The sequence below is a fragment of the Arachis ipaensis genome, chromosome B04, assembly GCF_000816755.2.
Source record: "Arachis ipaensis cultivar K30076 chromosome B04, Araip1.1, whole genome shotgun sequence".
Classification (NCBI taxonomy): Eukaryota; Viridiplantae; Streptophyta; class Magnoliopsida; order Fabales; family Fabaceae; genus Arachis; species Arachis ipaensis.
Window position 1 is genome coordinate 79,958,380 of NC_029788.2, and position 16,181 is coordinate 79,974,560.

At 34.6% G+C, this 16,181-nt stretch overlaps 1 protein-coding gene across 6 annotated transcripts; it reads left to right on the plus strand.

The window, feature by feature from the left end:
• On the plus strand, positions 130–8,132 carry LOC107639411. Of its 6 annotated transcripts, none has more exons than XM_021121255.1 (13): positions 323–613; positions 846–996; positions 1,129–1,197; positions 1,488–1,580; positions 1,681–1,772; positions 2,453–2,517; positions 2,620–2,710; positions 3,000–3,090; positions 3,599–3,696; positions 3,853–5,473; positions 6,237–6,828; positions 6,909–7,348; positions 7,521–8,132. In XM_021121255.1, exons 10-13 carry the CDS (start codon positions 5,318–5,320, stop codon positions 7,539–7,541), a joined length of 1,209 nt encoding a protein of 402 aa, XP_020976914.1. In that variant the 5' UTR covers positions 323–613; positions 846–996; positions 1,129–1,197; positions 1,488–1,580; positions 1,681–1,772; positions 2,453–2,517; positions 2,620–2,710; positions 3,000–3,090; positions 3,599–3,696; positions 3,853–5,317; the 3' UTR covers positions 7,542–8,132. The 6 variants fall into 6 exon arrangements, with proteins under 6 accessions (XP_020976912.1, XP_020976914.1, XP_020976913.1 ...); XM_021121254.1 differs by having other exon boundaries at positions 3,599–3,692; XM_021121256.1 differs by having other exon boundaries at positions 3,679–3,692.

Below are 16,181 nucleotides of genomic sequence, written 5' to 3' on the forward strand. Positions count from 1 at the left end.
TAACTCTCCATTTGTATTTGTATTACTATTATTATTACTATTACTATAAAGATAAAGATAAAAATTGAACAAATTCCTTTTTCCCTGCTTTCTCCATCTCTTACGGAGGCCCAAATGAAACACACAAATTACTAGCATCGACGGCTGCAGATTCTCGAACCGAAATCAAGGGTTGATATCGGTTCTTTTCCCCAGGTCTCCACGTAGGATTTTTGGTTCTGAATTTCATTTACATAAACCCATTCAATTCAATTTCAATTTCCAGCAAAGGTTAAAAATATCTCTACTTAGAGTTTTAGCACTTTACAAAGGTACTCTCCCAGGCTCCAATTCTCTTCTTTTTCTTCTTCACTGTGCTGCTCTCGTTTATATTTTTTTTAATCTCCGCCTTGTTCTTTCTTCATCTTCCGATTCAATTTATTGTTGTTTATTTGTATTACTTCCCCGGCACTTGACAAGTTGAGAATTATCTTGCTATGCTACCTATGATATTGATATATCTCTTTTCGTTTTGGTTTTCAATCCGCTGGTTTTATTTCATTGGTTATTGCAAGGGTTTGATCAAGGAGCTTGACATTTGATTGATAGATAGCTCTCTGAAACTAATAGTTAGGTAATGAAAGCGTTAAAGATGGCTGGCTTTTGAATTTATGTTATTGATTAGGACAAGAACAATGAAATGATTTTATATAGTTTGAGTGTAACAAGCTGAAGTAAATAATTTGGCTAATTTTTCTTTCTGCACTTCTTTGTTTTCGTCTCATATGTGTCGGCAATCTGGTTTTTTGATGTTGAAATACCATATATAGAACATAATAATAATCAAGGTTTATGGTTTACTTCAGGTTCCAACGATGGCTTTCTTTGGTCGAATTGGGAATTTACTCAGAAATGCTGCAAACAAGCAGATCAGTTCAGAATTGCTCTCATCCCCATCTATTCTCCAGGCAATACGGTGCATGTCATCTGCTCCAAGCTCAAAACTGTTCATTGGAGGTGCATTGAAGTTTGAAATACCTTATAAGTTGCATCCATCATGTTTTATTTTTGGTGTAATGTAGCTGATACTAATAATATAATAGATATTGATATATGGATAGATACATATTAACATTTCCTCTGTTGCAGGTGTTTCATATTCTACTGATGAGCAAGGTTTGAGGGAGGCATTTTCAAGATATGGAGAAGTTGTTGATGGTACATAAGATTCTTTTTCCTCCACTTGTTTCTTTTGTTATCTTAATGTTGTTTGCTTTTATGATTTTTGGTTCTTGAAAATTGTCTATATTAATTTACCAACAGCTCCTAACAAGCTATATTTGCATGTCTACTATATTTTCAACTTTTAACTCCCCCAATTCAACGAATAACCTCGGTGAGACGAGAGATATATTGGGTTGATGATGTTTGTGTTCGAGACAAATTGTAATTTCAAGAACATTCTACACCTAATTCAAATAAATTGTTATTCTATTTATTATTCCTAGAATTGTGAAGTCTTTCGGGCAACGGTCATGAAATCATATTCATATATATTCATACCTCTCACTCTCACCTTCCACAAACAAGGCAAAAGCAAGGTATTTATTTATCTGATCTTCTCCTGTTTGAACTAATCATGATTCAGAATCTATATGCAAGTTGATGGTAAGCTTCTCTTAATTTGGTGTTTGCTTTTAGAGTTGTTGATGGTACAAATCCAGAAGAGATAGAGATAACAACACCTGCTTTTAACGATGCAAATTTTGAGAGGGTTGAAAGGCTAATCAAAGGTTGGTGTCTATTTCTTCCCTCATACATATATATATAATTTTGAGATTTGTTTCTTGATTTCTTTATGTTTATGATCAAATGAGCGGAATTAAAATAGAGGAAATGTAGTCAGACAATGAAACCCTAAGCTATTATTAGTTACTCTTGTAGTGAAAACAAGTCTCCCTTGGGCAAATATAGTGTTTATGACCATAACAGCAGGATAGTAGACATATGCCTCCTACCTCCATTCCTCTTGGATCTAATGAAATTAGTTTGAAATTAGTCGTGGAATATGTTTATTGTGTTCCTCTATTAGGAAGAGCAGAAATTATTTTGAAAAATCTGGGAGTGGATCAAGGGAAGAAAGGACAGAGTTACCAATTTTAACTTTAAATCATTATCATTAGTCAAACCAACCAAATTGGTTATCAATCAAGAATTAGGAATGAAGGCAATGTTAGTTATTTCTCATGTCACAATTAAAAATATATTGGCCTGGAAGATTCTATATACTTCCCACGAAACATTTCAATAGTCACAATTAAAAATATATTCTATATATCAATCATTAAATATATTCTACATAATTGACTAATTGGCATTAAAGCTTCGTTAGAATTTTTGGCATTCTTTAGGAATTGAAATAAGCATTTTATTGGAAGTGGTAAATAAGGATTTTATTCTTGGCATTCTTTAGGAATTGAAAGCAATCAAGAGTACAAGTTACGCACAAGAAGTACCAGGAAGATTTCCTCTTACTATGTAAGTATAATGATGATAATACTAATAGTAATTTAAGGAGAAAAAGAGATTATGAATAGAAATTACCTATGTAATTACTAAACTAACTTCCTATATTAATAGGCAAGCATGTGAATAGCTTAATTTTTGCTGCTTCAAGATATCAGAAAGTTCTTGAGGAGAATCTTAATTTATCAAGTGCAGGATTTGAAAGGTAAACTATATTATTATTATTTATACTTTTAATTCATTTACTTGTATAAGAATACAATTGAATATATACATAGAATATTCTGTAAGAAATATAAAATATATATGCACTTAATTAACTTTTTTACAACACACACAAAACACATACAAGTTACGCACAAGAAGTACCAGGAAGATTTTCTCTTACTATGTAAGTATAATGATGATAATACTAATAGTAATTTAAGGAGAAAAAGAGATTATGAATAGCAATTACCTATGTAATTACTAAACTAACTTCCTATAATAAATAGGCAAGCATGTGAATAGCTTAATTTTTGCTGCTTCAAGATATCAGAAAGTTTTTGAGGAGAATCTTAACTTATCAAGTGCAGGATTTGAAAGGTAAACTATATTATTATTATTTATACTTTTAATTCATTTACTTGTATAAGAATACAATTGAATATATACATAGAATATTCTGTAAGAAATATAAAATATATATGCACTTAATTAACTTTTTTACAACACACACACAAAACACACAGATATATATAAATACCAACTTTATATGAACTAGTTAGTACAACTTGAAGTCTGATTGTTACCCTCTCTTTATATTTATATATACAGATATGAAGTATAGCTCTTATCACTATATATAATAACCATCTTGTAGCAGATACGGAATTGAAGTGTAGTTTCTTGTAAATAAATTAAATCTATGTCACATTTTGCAAACTAATTTCAAATCAAATTGGCTAATTACAAATCAAAGCTATAGTCCATCAAACAGAATCAGGAGTGTAAGTTATGCACAAGAAGTACCAGGAAGATTTCCTCTTGTTTGATGTTGTTTCTTTTGGTTTTTTATTCTAATGTCTTTTCCTGAAATTCTTTCAATTTTCAGTTTTTTTTTATCTTATCTCCATTTGGCTCACATTTATGAACGAGCTAACCAGGTCTTCACTGTATATTTTGGTATTGCAGTGGGATTCTACCAGGTATGTAACCTTAAACAAATTAGGCTTATTTCTTCCTTTGAGATGGCTTACTTCTCTATTTGGTTTGATTGAGTTACGTAATTGCTGCTTTAGATTTGTATATATGCTGCAATATTTTCATATGAACTTGACACTTTGGTTTTTACCATCTGCATGCAAGATAATATGAAGCTAATGGATGACATAGCTGCTCCAAAACCTACCATATTTATTAGTCCAAGTAGGAAGTAGGAAGTAGGAAGTAGGTCTTTTGGAGCGAGCAACAGAGCATTGTGAAATATGGAGTTTTATGTATTAAGAGTTAATGTTAAGACATTTATAGTTAAAAAATCATGTTATGTTTGATACTTTGTATAAGAGTTATTACTTTTGATTTCCAATACTAAAAAATCATATATTATATTTAATACGTTGTTTGTGAGTTATATAATATTTTGTTTATGGATTATGATTTTTTGGTTATTGTGAAATTTTAATAAAAAAAATTATTTGTTTAACATGATAAAAACGAGGGTAAAAACTGCCTTTTCAAATGATAAAAAATGTTACTATTAGGGTTAAAACGGCGGTTCAAAAACGTCATTTTAACCAATTAAAAGTCACTCTGTCAAGGTGAAAACGGCGGTTCAAAAACGCCGTTTTAACTGACCAAAATGTCACTCTGTTAGGATAATAATGACGGTTCAAACCATCATTTTAACAAATGAAAACGCTATTCTGTTAGAGTAATAATGGTGGTTCAAACTGCCGTTTTAACCTATCCAAAAATTGTCGTTTTAATCCTGGAAATAATGGCAGTTTAACCAACAAGAAAATACCTTTAGTCGAAAATAATGGTGGTTTTCAAAAAATCAGCGTAATAACCAGAATGGCGCCCAGAATTACGTCACTTTCTAAAACCGCTGTTCTCGGTAATAATGGCGGTTCAAATCGCCGTAAATACCCAAAAAAACCGCAGTTTTAACAAGAATTTTTTGTAGTGTAGAAATTGAGCTTCACCTCTTCTCATGAGCAATTAGATTAAGAGATTGGCAATTGATTATGTGAAGAGAAATTAAATCACCAAGAGATTGGGGTTTAATTACTCACAGTCCGTCATGGATCTATCTTACATGATTGAGAAGGAGTGAGACCCATTGATTCAAGAGAAATTAACATCTCCAATCCCTTATGTTTGCCATCTTTACTTTTTGTCATTTACTTTCTTGCACTTTACTTTCTTATACTTTCTATTCCTTGCATTTTACTTTCCAGCACTTACTGTCTACTTCATTGCACTTTACTTCTCTTGCTCTTTTACTTTCCGGCACTTTATTTTCAGCACTTTATTTTCCTGCACTTTACTTTTACTTCATTTACTTTCCCTGCACTTTATTGTTTTCTTTTAATTTCATGTCATTTCCATTTCTTGTTGCTCATCACTCTAAATTGAATCATCTAACTAGAATAATCAACTAACTATTGATTGCTTAATCCTTTAATCCTCGTGGGATCGACCTCACTCTAAGTGAGTTTTATTACTTGATGCGACCCAGTATACTTACCGGTAGTTAATACGTGAAATTAAATTTTTCCATATCAGATGCTTTTTAAAAGGGCATTTCAGTGGACAGTTACTTTTGGCGATGGCACAAGATGCCAATAATAATTTCTATACTATTGCTTATACTGTTGTTGGATCAGAAACAAAGGAGTCGTGGAAATTGTTTTTAACTCTCTTACAAGAAGATCTTGGGAATGCAAGTGTGCATGGATGGAACTTTATGTCGGATCAACAAAAAGTTAGTAATTTATTTGTTTATGATTATATTTTGAAATCTAGTTCATTATGCTTCGGATAAAATTATGCTTGTATTTTGAAATCTAGTTAACTTTTTGTATTTTGTAATTTAGATTATTTGTATTAAAACTGCAGAAAAAAGGCTTGTTCTGTTTCTCATTTTTTGTTTAGTTAGCATTAGTTCAGTTTTCTCACATTAGTTAGAATTAGTTAGCATTAGTGCATTGTGTATACTATTAGAAATTATCAAATTGCAGTAGTTCAATTTTCATCATACCAGTGGCATTTGTTAATATTAGTTCATTTATGCATCAAGTTAGCATTAGTTCACTTGTGCATTATTCATATATTAAGTTAGTTTCAGTGCATTTGTGTATTATATTAGAATTTGTTAAATTGCATTAGTTCAATTTTGATAATACCAGTGGCATTATTTAGCATTAGTTCTTTTATGCATCTAGTTAGCATTATTTCGCTTGTGCATCATTTGTGTATTAAGTTAGTATTACTGCATTAGTGTATTATATTAGAATTTCATAAATTGCATTAGTTCAGTTTTCTCATACCAGTGGCATTAGTTAGTATTAGTTCTTTTATGCATCTAGTTAGCATGATTTCACTTGTGCATCATTTGTGTATTAAGTTAGCATTACTGCATTTGTGTATTATATTAGAATTTTATAAATTGCATTAGTTCAATTTTCTCATACCAGTGGCATTAGTTAGTATTTGTTCATTTGGAGATGATATTATGCTACTTTCAGGATCTTCTTGAAGCAATGAAAGAGGTGATGCTAGAGGCACCAAATCAAAATTGTGTAATGTATATGTGGAAAAATTTCATCAACCGTTTTAAGGATCTACAACTTAGAGATGTGGTTTGGGAGTGTGCAAGATGTTCAACCCCCCATGAGTTTGTAGAGACCATGGAAAAGCTTAAGAAGATTAATGAAGAAGCATGGGAGTATCTTATAAGATTTGATCCTCGGGTGTGGGTGAAGGCTTACCTTAACCATGGGCCGAAGGTTGATTCTTTGACAAATAATATGTGTGAATCCTGGAATGCCAATATAGGAAAGTACAGAGTGAAGCCCATTCTTACAATGTGTGAAGAGTTGTGCTGTTATGTCATGAAGAGAATGACGAAGCATATCATTCTACTATCAGCATATCCTGGAAAGCTTGCTCTGGTACAACAAAAAAGAGTTGGCCGAATGATTAAGCCCAGCAACAGATGGAATGCAGAATGGATAGGTGACAACGAGAGGAAGCGGTTTGAAGTGAGTCGCAAGACATCAAGAGTTGCTGTTAAGTTGATGAAGCATACTTGTTCATGCAATATGTGGCAACTAACAGGTTGACTTACTTATTCTTTAATTAAAAACTTGTTAAATGAGTAATGTATTCTAAACTTGTATGTGATTGTTGAATTATAGGAATGCCTTGTGTTCATGCGATTGCTGCTATTAGGAAGAAGCATGACAAGCCAGAAGATTATGTGCACAAATGGCTTTGCATGGAGTCCATCCATCTGACTTATGCACACTCTATCCAACCAATTCCCAGTGAAGAATATTGGCATAGAATATGTTATATCAAGCCAGAACCTCCACCCATCAAGAGGCCGATTGGTAGGCCAAAGATGCATAAAAGAAAGAAGGATCCAATAGAGGATTTGATTCAAGGGGACAAGGTAAGAAAAACATTTCGCATAACATGCAGCAAGTGCGGCGAGAAAGGTCACAACTACAAGACGTGCAAGGGAGCACCATCTAATCCTAATTGGAAGCCTAAAACCAGGAAACCAAAGCACCAAAACTCAAGTACTCAAGCACCAGTGGAACTTCCATTATCCCAATCTGCTCCAAAGACTGAGGTAACAAAGCACTTGAGGATTTAGTTGTCTTTGTTATGAATGATGAAGGATTTATGTGTCTTCAATAGAAATGTTAAAGGATTTATGTGTCATCAATAGAAAAGTTAAAGGATTTATGTGTCTTCAATAAAAAAGTTAAAGGATTTATGTGTCTTCATTATAAATGTTGTAGGCTAGCCATAATACACAATAGGCAGTTCTATGTGAACAAGCACACAACACTCCAATGGTCCCAAATCAAGCCTTACCATGCCCATCAGCAACTCTAGCAAGACTAGCTGTACCAACAGAAACAACCCCAGCATAAGCAGCATCATTCAGCCAATCACCAATCAAGACAACAAACCAGACTTATTCCAAAGTACCAGCTAAATTTAGGCCAAAGCAACCAATCAAAAGGCCACCTGCACCAACTACAACTCAGACTCAAGTTGCTCCACCAACTTCAACAAGTGTGACAACAAGATCGAGTGGAGAAGTATCAAAGGAGACCCTGGCAGCAACAAGTTGTGCTACAATAGGAATGTTCAAGTTTATACCAAATCCAGGCTTCAAGGACCAGAAAAAGTGACATGCTTGTTCCTGAATTATTTTGGAAACAAATATTAGTTTTTTAATGCAATATTTAGTTGTAATACATATTGGCAAACTTTCTTTTAGCCAATTTAGTTGCTTTCGAATTAGTATTTTGGAAACCAAGGGTTGATTACTTGCTACAGTTTCTTTTTCTAGATGTTATTATGTTATGGTATGACAATATTCCTATGTTATGGTTTAGGTTGAATGGATGAATTATTGTTAATCGAATTAATTATATATGGCTTGTTTCTGGCTTAGGTTCATTGAATGAAAATAAACATTAATTTACATGCATTCTATATCTGTTTTAAGGCAACAAGATATGGATAATTCAAATCTTCATTCTTTCATTCATATTAACCAAAATAGTCAACAGACATAATTCACTACAATCCACATTTTTTTTTCATATTTTTCATACCCTAAATAAACAAAGACCAACAACTACAACAATCAAGCCTATAACTATGACCCAGAAGTTACTGCTTTTCTTGTTCTCTAGGTAAATTAATCTTTGCTCTAGATCAGCCATTCTGTTCTCCAATTCTTTCTTCCCAAAATGTTCTTCAACATCTAAGCTCTGATTGTCACCCAATTTTTTTGTTGGCTCCATGCACCCAATTCTTTCAATGTGGTCATCAACCCACACAAAGAATTTACAATATGGTTGTTTCACCTAATCAAGTCGGATAGTATGAAAATATGTTGGTAAAAAAAACTTTCAACTTCACCCATATACATGAAAAATTGTGAGTTTACCTTGAAGATTGGGCATCCGAAAAATAGCCTGTTTGGTTGGTATTTGTCTTCGACAAGTAAAATATGGCATACATCCCGCAGAAGCATTTTGGAGCGACACTATCTTTCTCATCCCCAGCTTGCACTGAACATAGGGCTGCATTTACAACCGAGCCTTCCTGTTGTCTGCCACTACCTCCGCGTTGTCTCATGATTGATGAGCTTCCATCGCTGGCCATCAATATAAGCAACACCACCATCATCAACAAATATGAACAACTACTGCGTATGTTACTTCAGAAAACTCAATTTAAATCTCATTAGGGATACCTTTGCAAAACAACGTTGTTTTCAGCATCAAGGACCTATTTGTCCTTAGAACTTTATTTCCTTCCAGCGTGGCACTGTAACGGACACCTGGACACCATTTCAACCACGTCAGCCAGTTCCATTTGGTGTATGAGAGACAAATAGACGGAAGGATTAAATTGTCCTCCATTTGTTAAAGTCAGGGATTTTTTTGTATTTAAATTTTGTTAGGGATGTATTTGTCAAAAATTAAAAAATTCAGGGACTTATCTGTCTTTTTTCCTAAAATAAATATCAGATTATCTATAATCTATAAGTTATGTAGTTAATTTTTAAAAATGAAAATTATTGCTTCTTTTAAAATAAAATTATCGAGTGAGGCCTTGAACACTTCTTTTACTTTAAGAAAAAAAATATTTTTTACTTATTTTTTTTTCAATTTTGTACAGTGTATACTCTTTGAACTAATGTACCATGATATGGTGGGTATAAATGAGAGGCAATAATATGGCTTGACATGTTAGTAGTTCTGTGGACGTGAGGTAGAGATGAAACTCACTCACTTTCTTACATTGAACAACTTAGGTTTGTAATCATTTGACTTACACTATATGCAGTAGATAAACCACCTTCCTGATTCCAATGACTATTGGAAAAAGGGCCAAAATATCTCTTTGCCAGCTTCTGACTCTTGCGGCATGCCACTGATTGCTGCTGGTATGACTACAGTTTGACGAATACAAAGTCACCTGGTGCATGAAATTACAATCACACTTTTGCAATTCCGCACAACTAACCAGCAAGTGCACTGGGTCGTCCAAGTAATACCTTACGTGAGTAAGGGTCGATCCCACAGAGATTGTTGACTTGAAGCAAGCTATGGTCATCCTTGTAAATCTCAGTCAGGCGGATTCAAATGTTCATGAGTTTGATAATTAAAATATAGTTAAAACAGAAAATAAGATAGAAATACTTATGTAATTCATTAGTGGGATTTCAGATAAGCGTATGAAGATGCTTTGTTCCTTTTGAACTTTTGCTTTCCTATTGCCTTCATCCAATCATTCATACTCCTTTCCATGGCAAGCTGTATGTTGGGGGATCACCGTTGTCAATGGCTACCGTCTGTCCTCTCAGTGAAAATGGTCCAGCTACGGGTTACGTAGGGCTAATCATCTGTCGGTTCTCACTCATGTTGGAATAGGATTCATTGATCCTTTTGTGTCTGTCACTACGCCCAACACTCGTGAGTTTGAAGCTCGTCACAGTCATCCCATCCCAGATCCTACTCGGAATACCACAGACAAGGTTTAGACTTTCTAGATCTCAAGAATGCTGCCAATTGATTCTAGCTTATACCACGAAGACTCTGATCTCACAGAATGGAGGGCTCTGTTTTTAGGAGAGGCAACCATGCATCGTGCACCAGGAGGCTAAGAGATACACACTCAAGCTATTGCAGATAGAACGGAAGTGGTTGTCAGGCACGCGTTCATAGGTGACAATGATGATGAGTGTCACGGATCATCACATTCATCAGGTTGAAGTGCGAGTGAATATCTTGGAATAAGAATAAGCTTGAATTGAATAGAAAAATAATAGTACTTTGCATTAATTCATGAGGAAAAGCAGAGCTCCACACCTTAATCTATGGGGTGCAGAAACTCCACCGTTGAAAATACATAAGAACAAAGTCTAGGCATGGCCGAATGGCCAGCCTCCATACGTGTACAAAAGCATAAAGGTCTAAGGACTAAACGTCCAAAGATGAAAATACAATAGTAAAAGGTCCTATTTATAATGAACTAGTAGCCTAGGGTTACAGAATTAAGTAAATGATGCAGAAATCCACTTCCGGGCCCACTTGGTGTGTGCTTGGGCTGATCATTGAAGCTTTCATATGTAGAGACTTTTCTTGGAGTTAAATGCCAGCTTTGGTGCCAGTTTGGGCGTTTAACTCCAGCTTTTATGTCATTTCTGGCGTTCAACGCCAGAATAGGGTAGAAAGTTGGCGTTTAAATGCCAGTTTGCGTTATCAAAACTCGGGCAAAGTATAGACTATTATATATTGCTGGAAAGCCCAGGATGTATACTTTCCAACGCAATTGAGAGCGCACCAATTGGGCTTCTATAGCTTCAAAAAATCCACTTCGAGTGCAGGGAGGTCAGAATCCAACAACATCTGCAGTCCTTTTTCAGCCTCTGAATTAGATTTTTGCTCAGGTCCCTCAATTTCAGCTAGAAAATATTTAAAATCACAAAAAATACACAAATTCATAGTAAAGTCCAGAAATGTGATTTTTGAATAAAAACTAATAAAAATATAATAAAAATTAACTAAAATATACTAAAAACTACCTAAAAACAATGCCAAAAAGCGTATAAATTATCCGCTCATCATCACCCACCTTGTATACCACAATATTATTCACAAGTTCATTATCTCGCCAGCCAAAGAAGAAAGAGGCAACTGAAAAAGTTACAACAGGGACACAGGCAAAGTGGGTGTTGATGCAGGAGGTTGTTGATAAGGTTGTTATGGCAAAGTATCAATAGCATTTGGTGAGGTTGAGGAGGAAGTGATGCAACACCTGTGCTAAAGTCAAATCAAATCAAGGCCGGCCTTGAACACTTCCCTTCCCTTAAGAAAAAATATTTTTTACTTAATTTTTTTCAATCTTATACATTGTTTACTCATTGAACTAATGTACCATGATATGGTGGGTATAAATGATATGCAAATATGTTCTTTGATATGTTATTTGTAGTTCTGTGGGCATAAGGTAGAGATGAAACTCACTCTCCTTAGAATTGAAAAATTTAGGTTTGTAGTCTATTGACTTACAATAAATACAGTAGATAAGCCACCTTCTCGATTCTTGTGACTATTTTAAAAAGGGCCAAAATATGTCATTCCCAGCTTCTGACTCCTGCACCATGCCACTGATTGCTGCTGGTATGGATACAGTTTGATGAATACAAAGTCACCAACCTTGAATACCATAGTATGTTATTCGCAAGTTCATCATCTCGCCAGCCAAAGAAAAAAGAGGCAGGTGAAAAAGTTACAACAGAGAGATAGTCAAAGTAGGCATTGATACGAGAGGCTGCTCATATGGTTGTAGCGGCAAAGCATCAACAGCATCAGGTGAGGTTGGGTAGGAAGTGATGGAATACCTGTGCTGAAGTCAAATCAAATTGAGCCAGGCTTTGAACACTTCTTTTCCCGTAAGAAAAAAAAATATTTTTTACTTATTTTTTTGTCTATCATGTACAATGTATACTCTTTGAACTAATGTACCATGATATGGTGGGTATAAATGAGTGGCAATAATGTGGCTTGACATGTTAGTAGTTTTGTGCATGTAAGGCAGAGATGAAACTCACTCAACCCTCGTAGCATTGAACAATTTAGGTTTGTAATCATTTGACTTACCGTATATGCAGTAGATAAGCCACCTTCCCGATTCCCGTTACTATTGGTAAAAGGGTCACTTCTAATTCTTGCGCCATGCCACTGATTGCTGCTCGTATGACTGCAGTTTGACGAATACAAAGTCACCCGCCTTGAATACCACAACATTGCTCGCAAGTTCATCATCTCGCCAGCCAAAGAAAAAAGACGCAGCTAAAAAAGTTACAACAGGGAGATAGGCAAAGTGGGCATTGATGCAGGAGGCTGCTGTGGCAAAGCATCAACAACATCTAGTGGGGTTATGCAGGAAGTGATGCAACACCTGTGCTAAAGTCAAATTAAATTATGGCAGGCCTTGAACACTCTCATTCCCTTAAGAAAAAAATTTTTTACTTAAAGTTTTTTCTTTCAATCTTATTCAGTGTTTACTCATTGAACTAATGTACCATGATATGGTGGTTATAAATGATACGCAAATATGTCTCTTAATATGTTGTTTGTAATTCTGTGGGCATAAGGAAGAGATGAAACTCACTCTCCCTCTTAGAATTGAACAATTTAGGTTTGTAATCTATTGACTTACAGTAAATGCAGTAGATAAGTCACCTTCCCGATTCTTGTGACTATTTGAAAAATGGCAAAAATATCTCTTTCTTAGCTTTTGAATCTTGCACGATGTCACTGATTGCTGCTGGTATGACTACAGTTTGACGAATACAAAGTCACCCACCTTGTATAGAAACAATATTATTCTCAAGTTCATCATCTTTCCAGCCAAAGAAGAAAGAGGCAGTTGAAAAAGTTACAACAGGGAGACAGACAAAGTGGGCATTGATGCAAGAGGCTGCTGATAAAGCTGCTGCGGGAAAGCATCAACAGCTTCCGGTAAGGTTGGGCAGGAAATGATGTCACACTTGTGCTAAAGTCAAATTAAATCAAGGCAGCCCTTGAACACTCCCCTACTGATAAATCACTATTTTATGGTTTATTTTATGTTTAATTGAGTAGTTTCATCAAGTCTTCACCCACTTATTCTTACTAATTGCATGATTTTATAATTCCTTTCTAGTTTTGTTCTATGGTTGAAAACTTGCTTCCTAAAGATCTTTAATTTGTGTATTTTAATTCTCCTTTATACCATTCGATGCCGTGATCCGTGTGTTAAGTGTTTCAGGCTTTATAGGGCAGGAATGGCTTAGAGAATGGAGAGGAAGCGATGAGCGAATAATTTATACGCTTTTTGGCATTGTTTTTAGGTAGTTTTTAATATGTTTTAGTCACTTTTTATTATATTTTTATTAGTTTTTAAATAAAAATCACATTTCTGGACTTTACTATGAGTTTGTGTGTTTTTCTGTGATTTCAGATAATTTCTGGCTGAAATTGAGGGACCTGAGTAAAAATCTGATTCAGAGGCTGAAAAAGGACTGCAGATGCTGTTGGATTCTGACCTCCCTGCACTCAAAATGGATTTTTTGGAGCTACAGAAGCCCAATCAGTGTGCTCTCAATTGCATTGGAAAGTAGACATCCAGGGCTTTCCAGCAATATATAATAGTCCATAATTTGCACAAAGATAAATGATGTAAACTGGCGTTTAACGCCAGTTCCATGTTCCATTCTGGCGTTAAACGCCAGAAATAGGTTACAAGTTGGAGTTAAATGCCCAAAACAGGTTACAACCTGGCGTTTAACTCCAAAAATAGCCTAGGCACGTGTAAAGCTCAAGTCTCAGTCCCAGCACACACCAAGTGGGCCCCGGAAGTGGATTTCTGCACTATCTATCGTAGTTTACTCATTTTCTGTAAACCTAGGTTACTAGTTTAGTATTTAAACAACCTTTAGAGATTTATTTTGGACCTCATGACATTTTACACATTTCATATTGTATTTCTGACGGCATGAGTCTCTAAACCCCATGGTTGGGGGTGAGGATCTCTGCTGTGTTTTGATGAATTAATGCAATTACTATTGTTTTCCATTCAATCACGCTTGTTTCTCTTCTAAGATATTCACTCGCACTTCAACTTTATGAATGTGATGATCCGTGACACTCATCACCATTCTCAACATATGAACGCATGCCTGACAACCACCTCTGTTCTACCTTAGACTGAGTGCATATCTCTTAGCCTCCTGATTCAGATAAGAGTCTTCGTGGTATAGGCTAGAATTATTGGCAGCCATTCTTGAGATTCGGAGAGTCTAAATCTTGTCTGTGGTATTCCGAGTAGGATCTGGGAAGGGATGACTGTGATGAGCTTCAAACTCGCGAGTGCTGGGCGTAGTGACAGACGCAAAAGGATCAATGGATCCTATTCCAACATGAGTGAGAACCGACAGATGATTAGCCGTGCGGTGACAGCGCATTTGGACCATTTTAACTGAGAGGACGGATGGTAGCCATTGACAACGGTAATCCACCAACATACAGCTTGCCATAGAAGGAGCCTTGCGTGTGTGAAGAAGACAGTAGAAAAGTAGAGATTCAGAAGACAGAGCATCTCCAAAACCTCAACCTGTTCTCCATTACTGCATAACAAGTACCCTTTATTTCATGTTATTTATTTTTCATAAATACAATCACTCTTATCATTAATCTCCTGACTAAGATTTACAAAATAGCCATAGCTTGCTTCAAGCCGACAATCTCCGTGGGATCGACCCTTACTCACGTAAGGTATTACTTGGACGACCCAGTGCACTTGCTGGTTAGTTGTGCGGAGTTGTGAATCACAATTTCGTGTACCAAGTTTTTGGCGCCGTTGCCGGGGATTGTTCGAGTTTGGACAACTGACGGTTTATTTTGTTGCTTAGATTAGGAATAATTTATTTTTGTTAGTTTAGAGTCACTAGAATTGCATCTGCTATTTTCCTTTCAAAAACACTATTTTTCTTTATTAATTTTTAATTTTTCTTTGAGTCTTCTGTTTGAGTTTAGATTCATATTTTAAGTTTGGTGTCAATTGCATGTTTTTATTTTCCTTTAAATTTTCGAAATTTGTGTTCATTGTGCTTTCTTGATCTTCAAGTTGTTCTTGCTATTTTTCCTGTTTGATCTTTAGTTTTTCATGTTCTGTGTCTTTTCTTGTTTTTCTTGTGCGTTTTTAAATTATCAGTATTCAAAAAGTTTTATATACATTAAATACCTTTTTTTTAAAAACACATTAAATTTATAGCTCAGTTGGCTAGAGCATTGTGCTTATGTTCTTGGTAATTGGGTATCTTCCTTTTAAAACTTTTTCTAAAATAATTTTCCTTTGATTAAATCTTGTGTCAAGCTTTTAAGTTTGGTGTTCTCTTGTTATTTTTCTTTAATTTTTGAAAATTTATTTTTAGTTTTCTAAAAGTTTTAAGTTTGGTGTTCTCTTGTTATTTTTCTTTAATTTTTGAAAATTTATTTTTAGTTTTCTAAAAGTTTTAAGTTTGGTGTTCTTTTTATGTTCTTGAGTCTTTGAATTTTATTCTTGTTGTTCTTGTGAGTCTTCAAGGTGTTCTTGAGTCTTCTTTGTATTTTGATCCTAAAATTTTTAAGTTTGGTGTTCCTTAGTATTTTCCCTCCAAAATTTTCGAAAAACAAGGAGCATTAGATCTAAAAATTTTAAGTCTTGTGTCTATTGTACGTTCTTCTCTTTCCTCATAAAAATTCAAAAATAAAAAAAATTATCCTTTCCTTTAATTGCTCATAATTTTCGAATTCATTAGGTTGATTTGGTCAAAAATTTTAAAATCATATCTTTTTCAAAATCTTATCTTATCTTTTCCAATCTAAAATTTTAAAATCATACATTTT

Coding starts and splice junctions, on each gene's coding strand:
- LOC107639411 (XM_021121253.1), top strand. CDS start 5,318: ATGGCACAAGATGCCAATAATAATTTCTATACTATTGCTTATACTGTT. Junction 5,474..6,236: donor TTATGTCGGATCAACAAAAA/GTTAGTAATTTA, acceptor TGCTACTTTCAG/GATCTTCTTGAAGCAATGAA. Junction 6,829..6,908: donor CAATATGTGGCAACTAACAG/GTTGACTTACTT, acceptor GTTGAATTATAG/GAATGCCTTGTGTTCATGCG.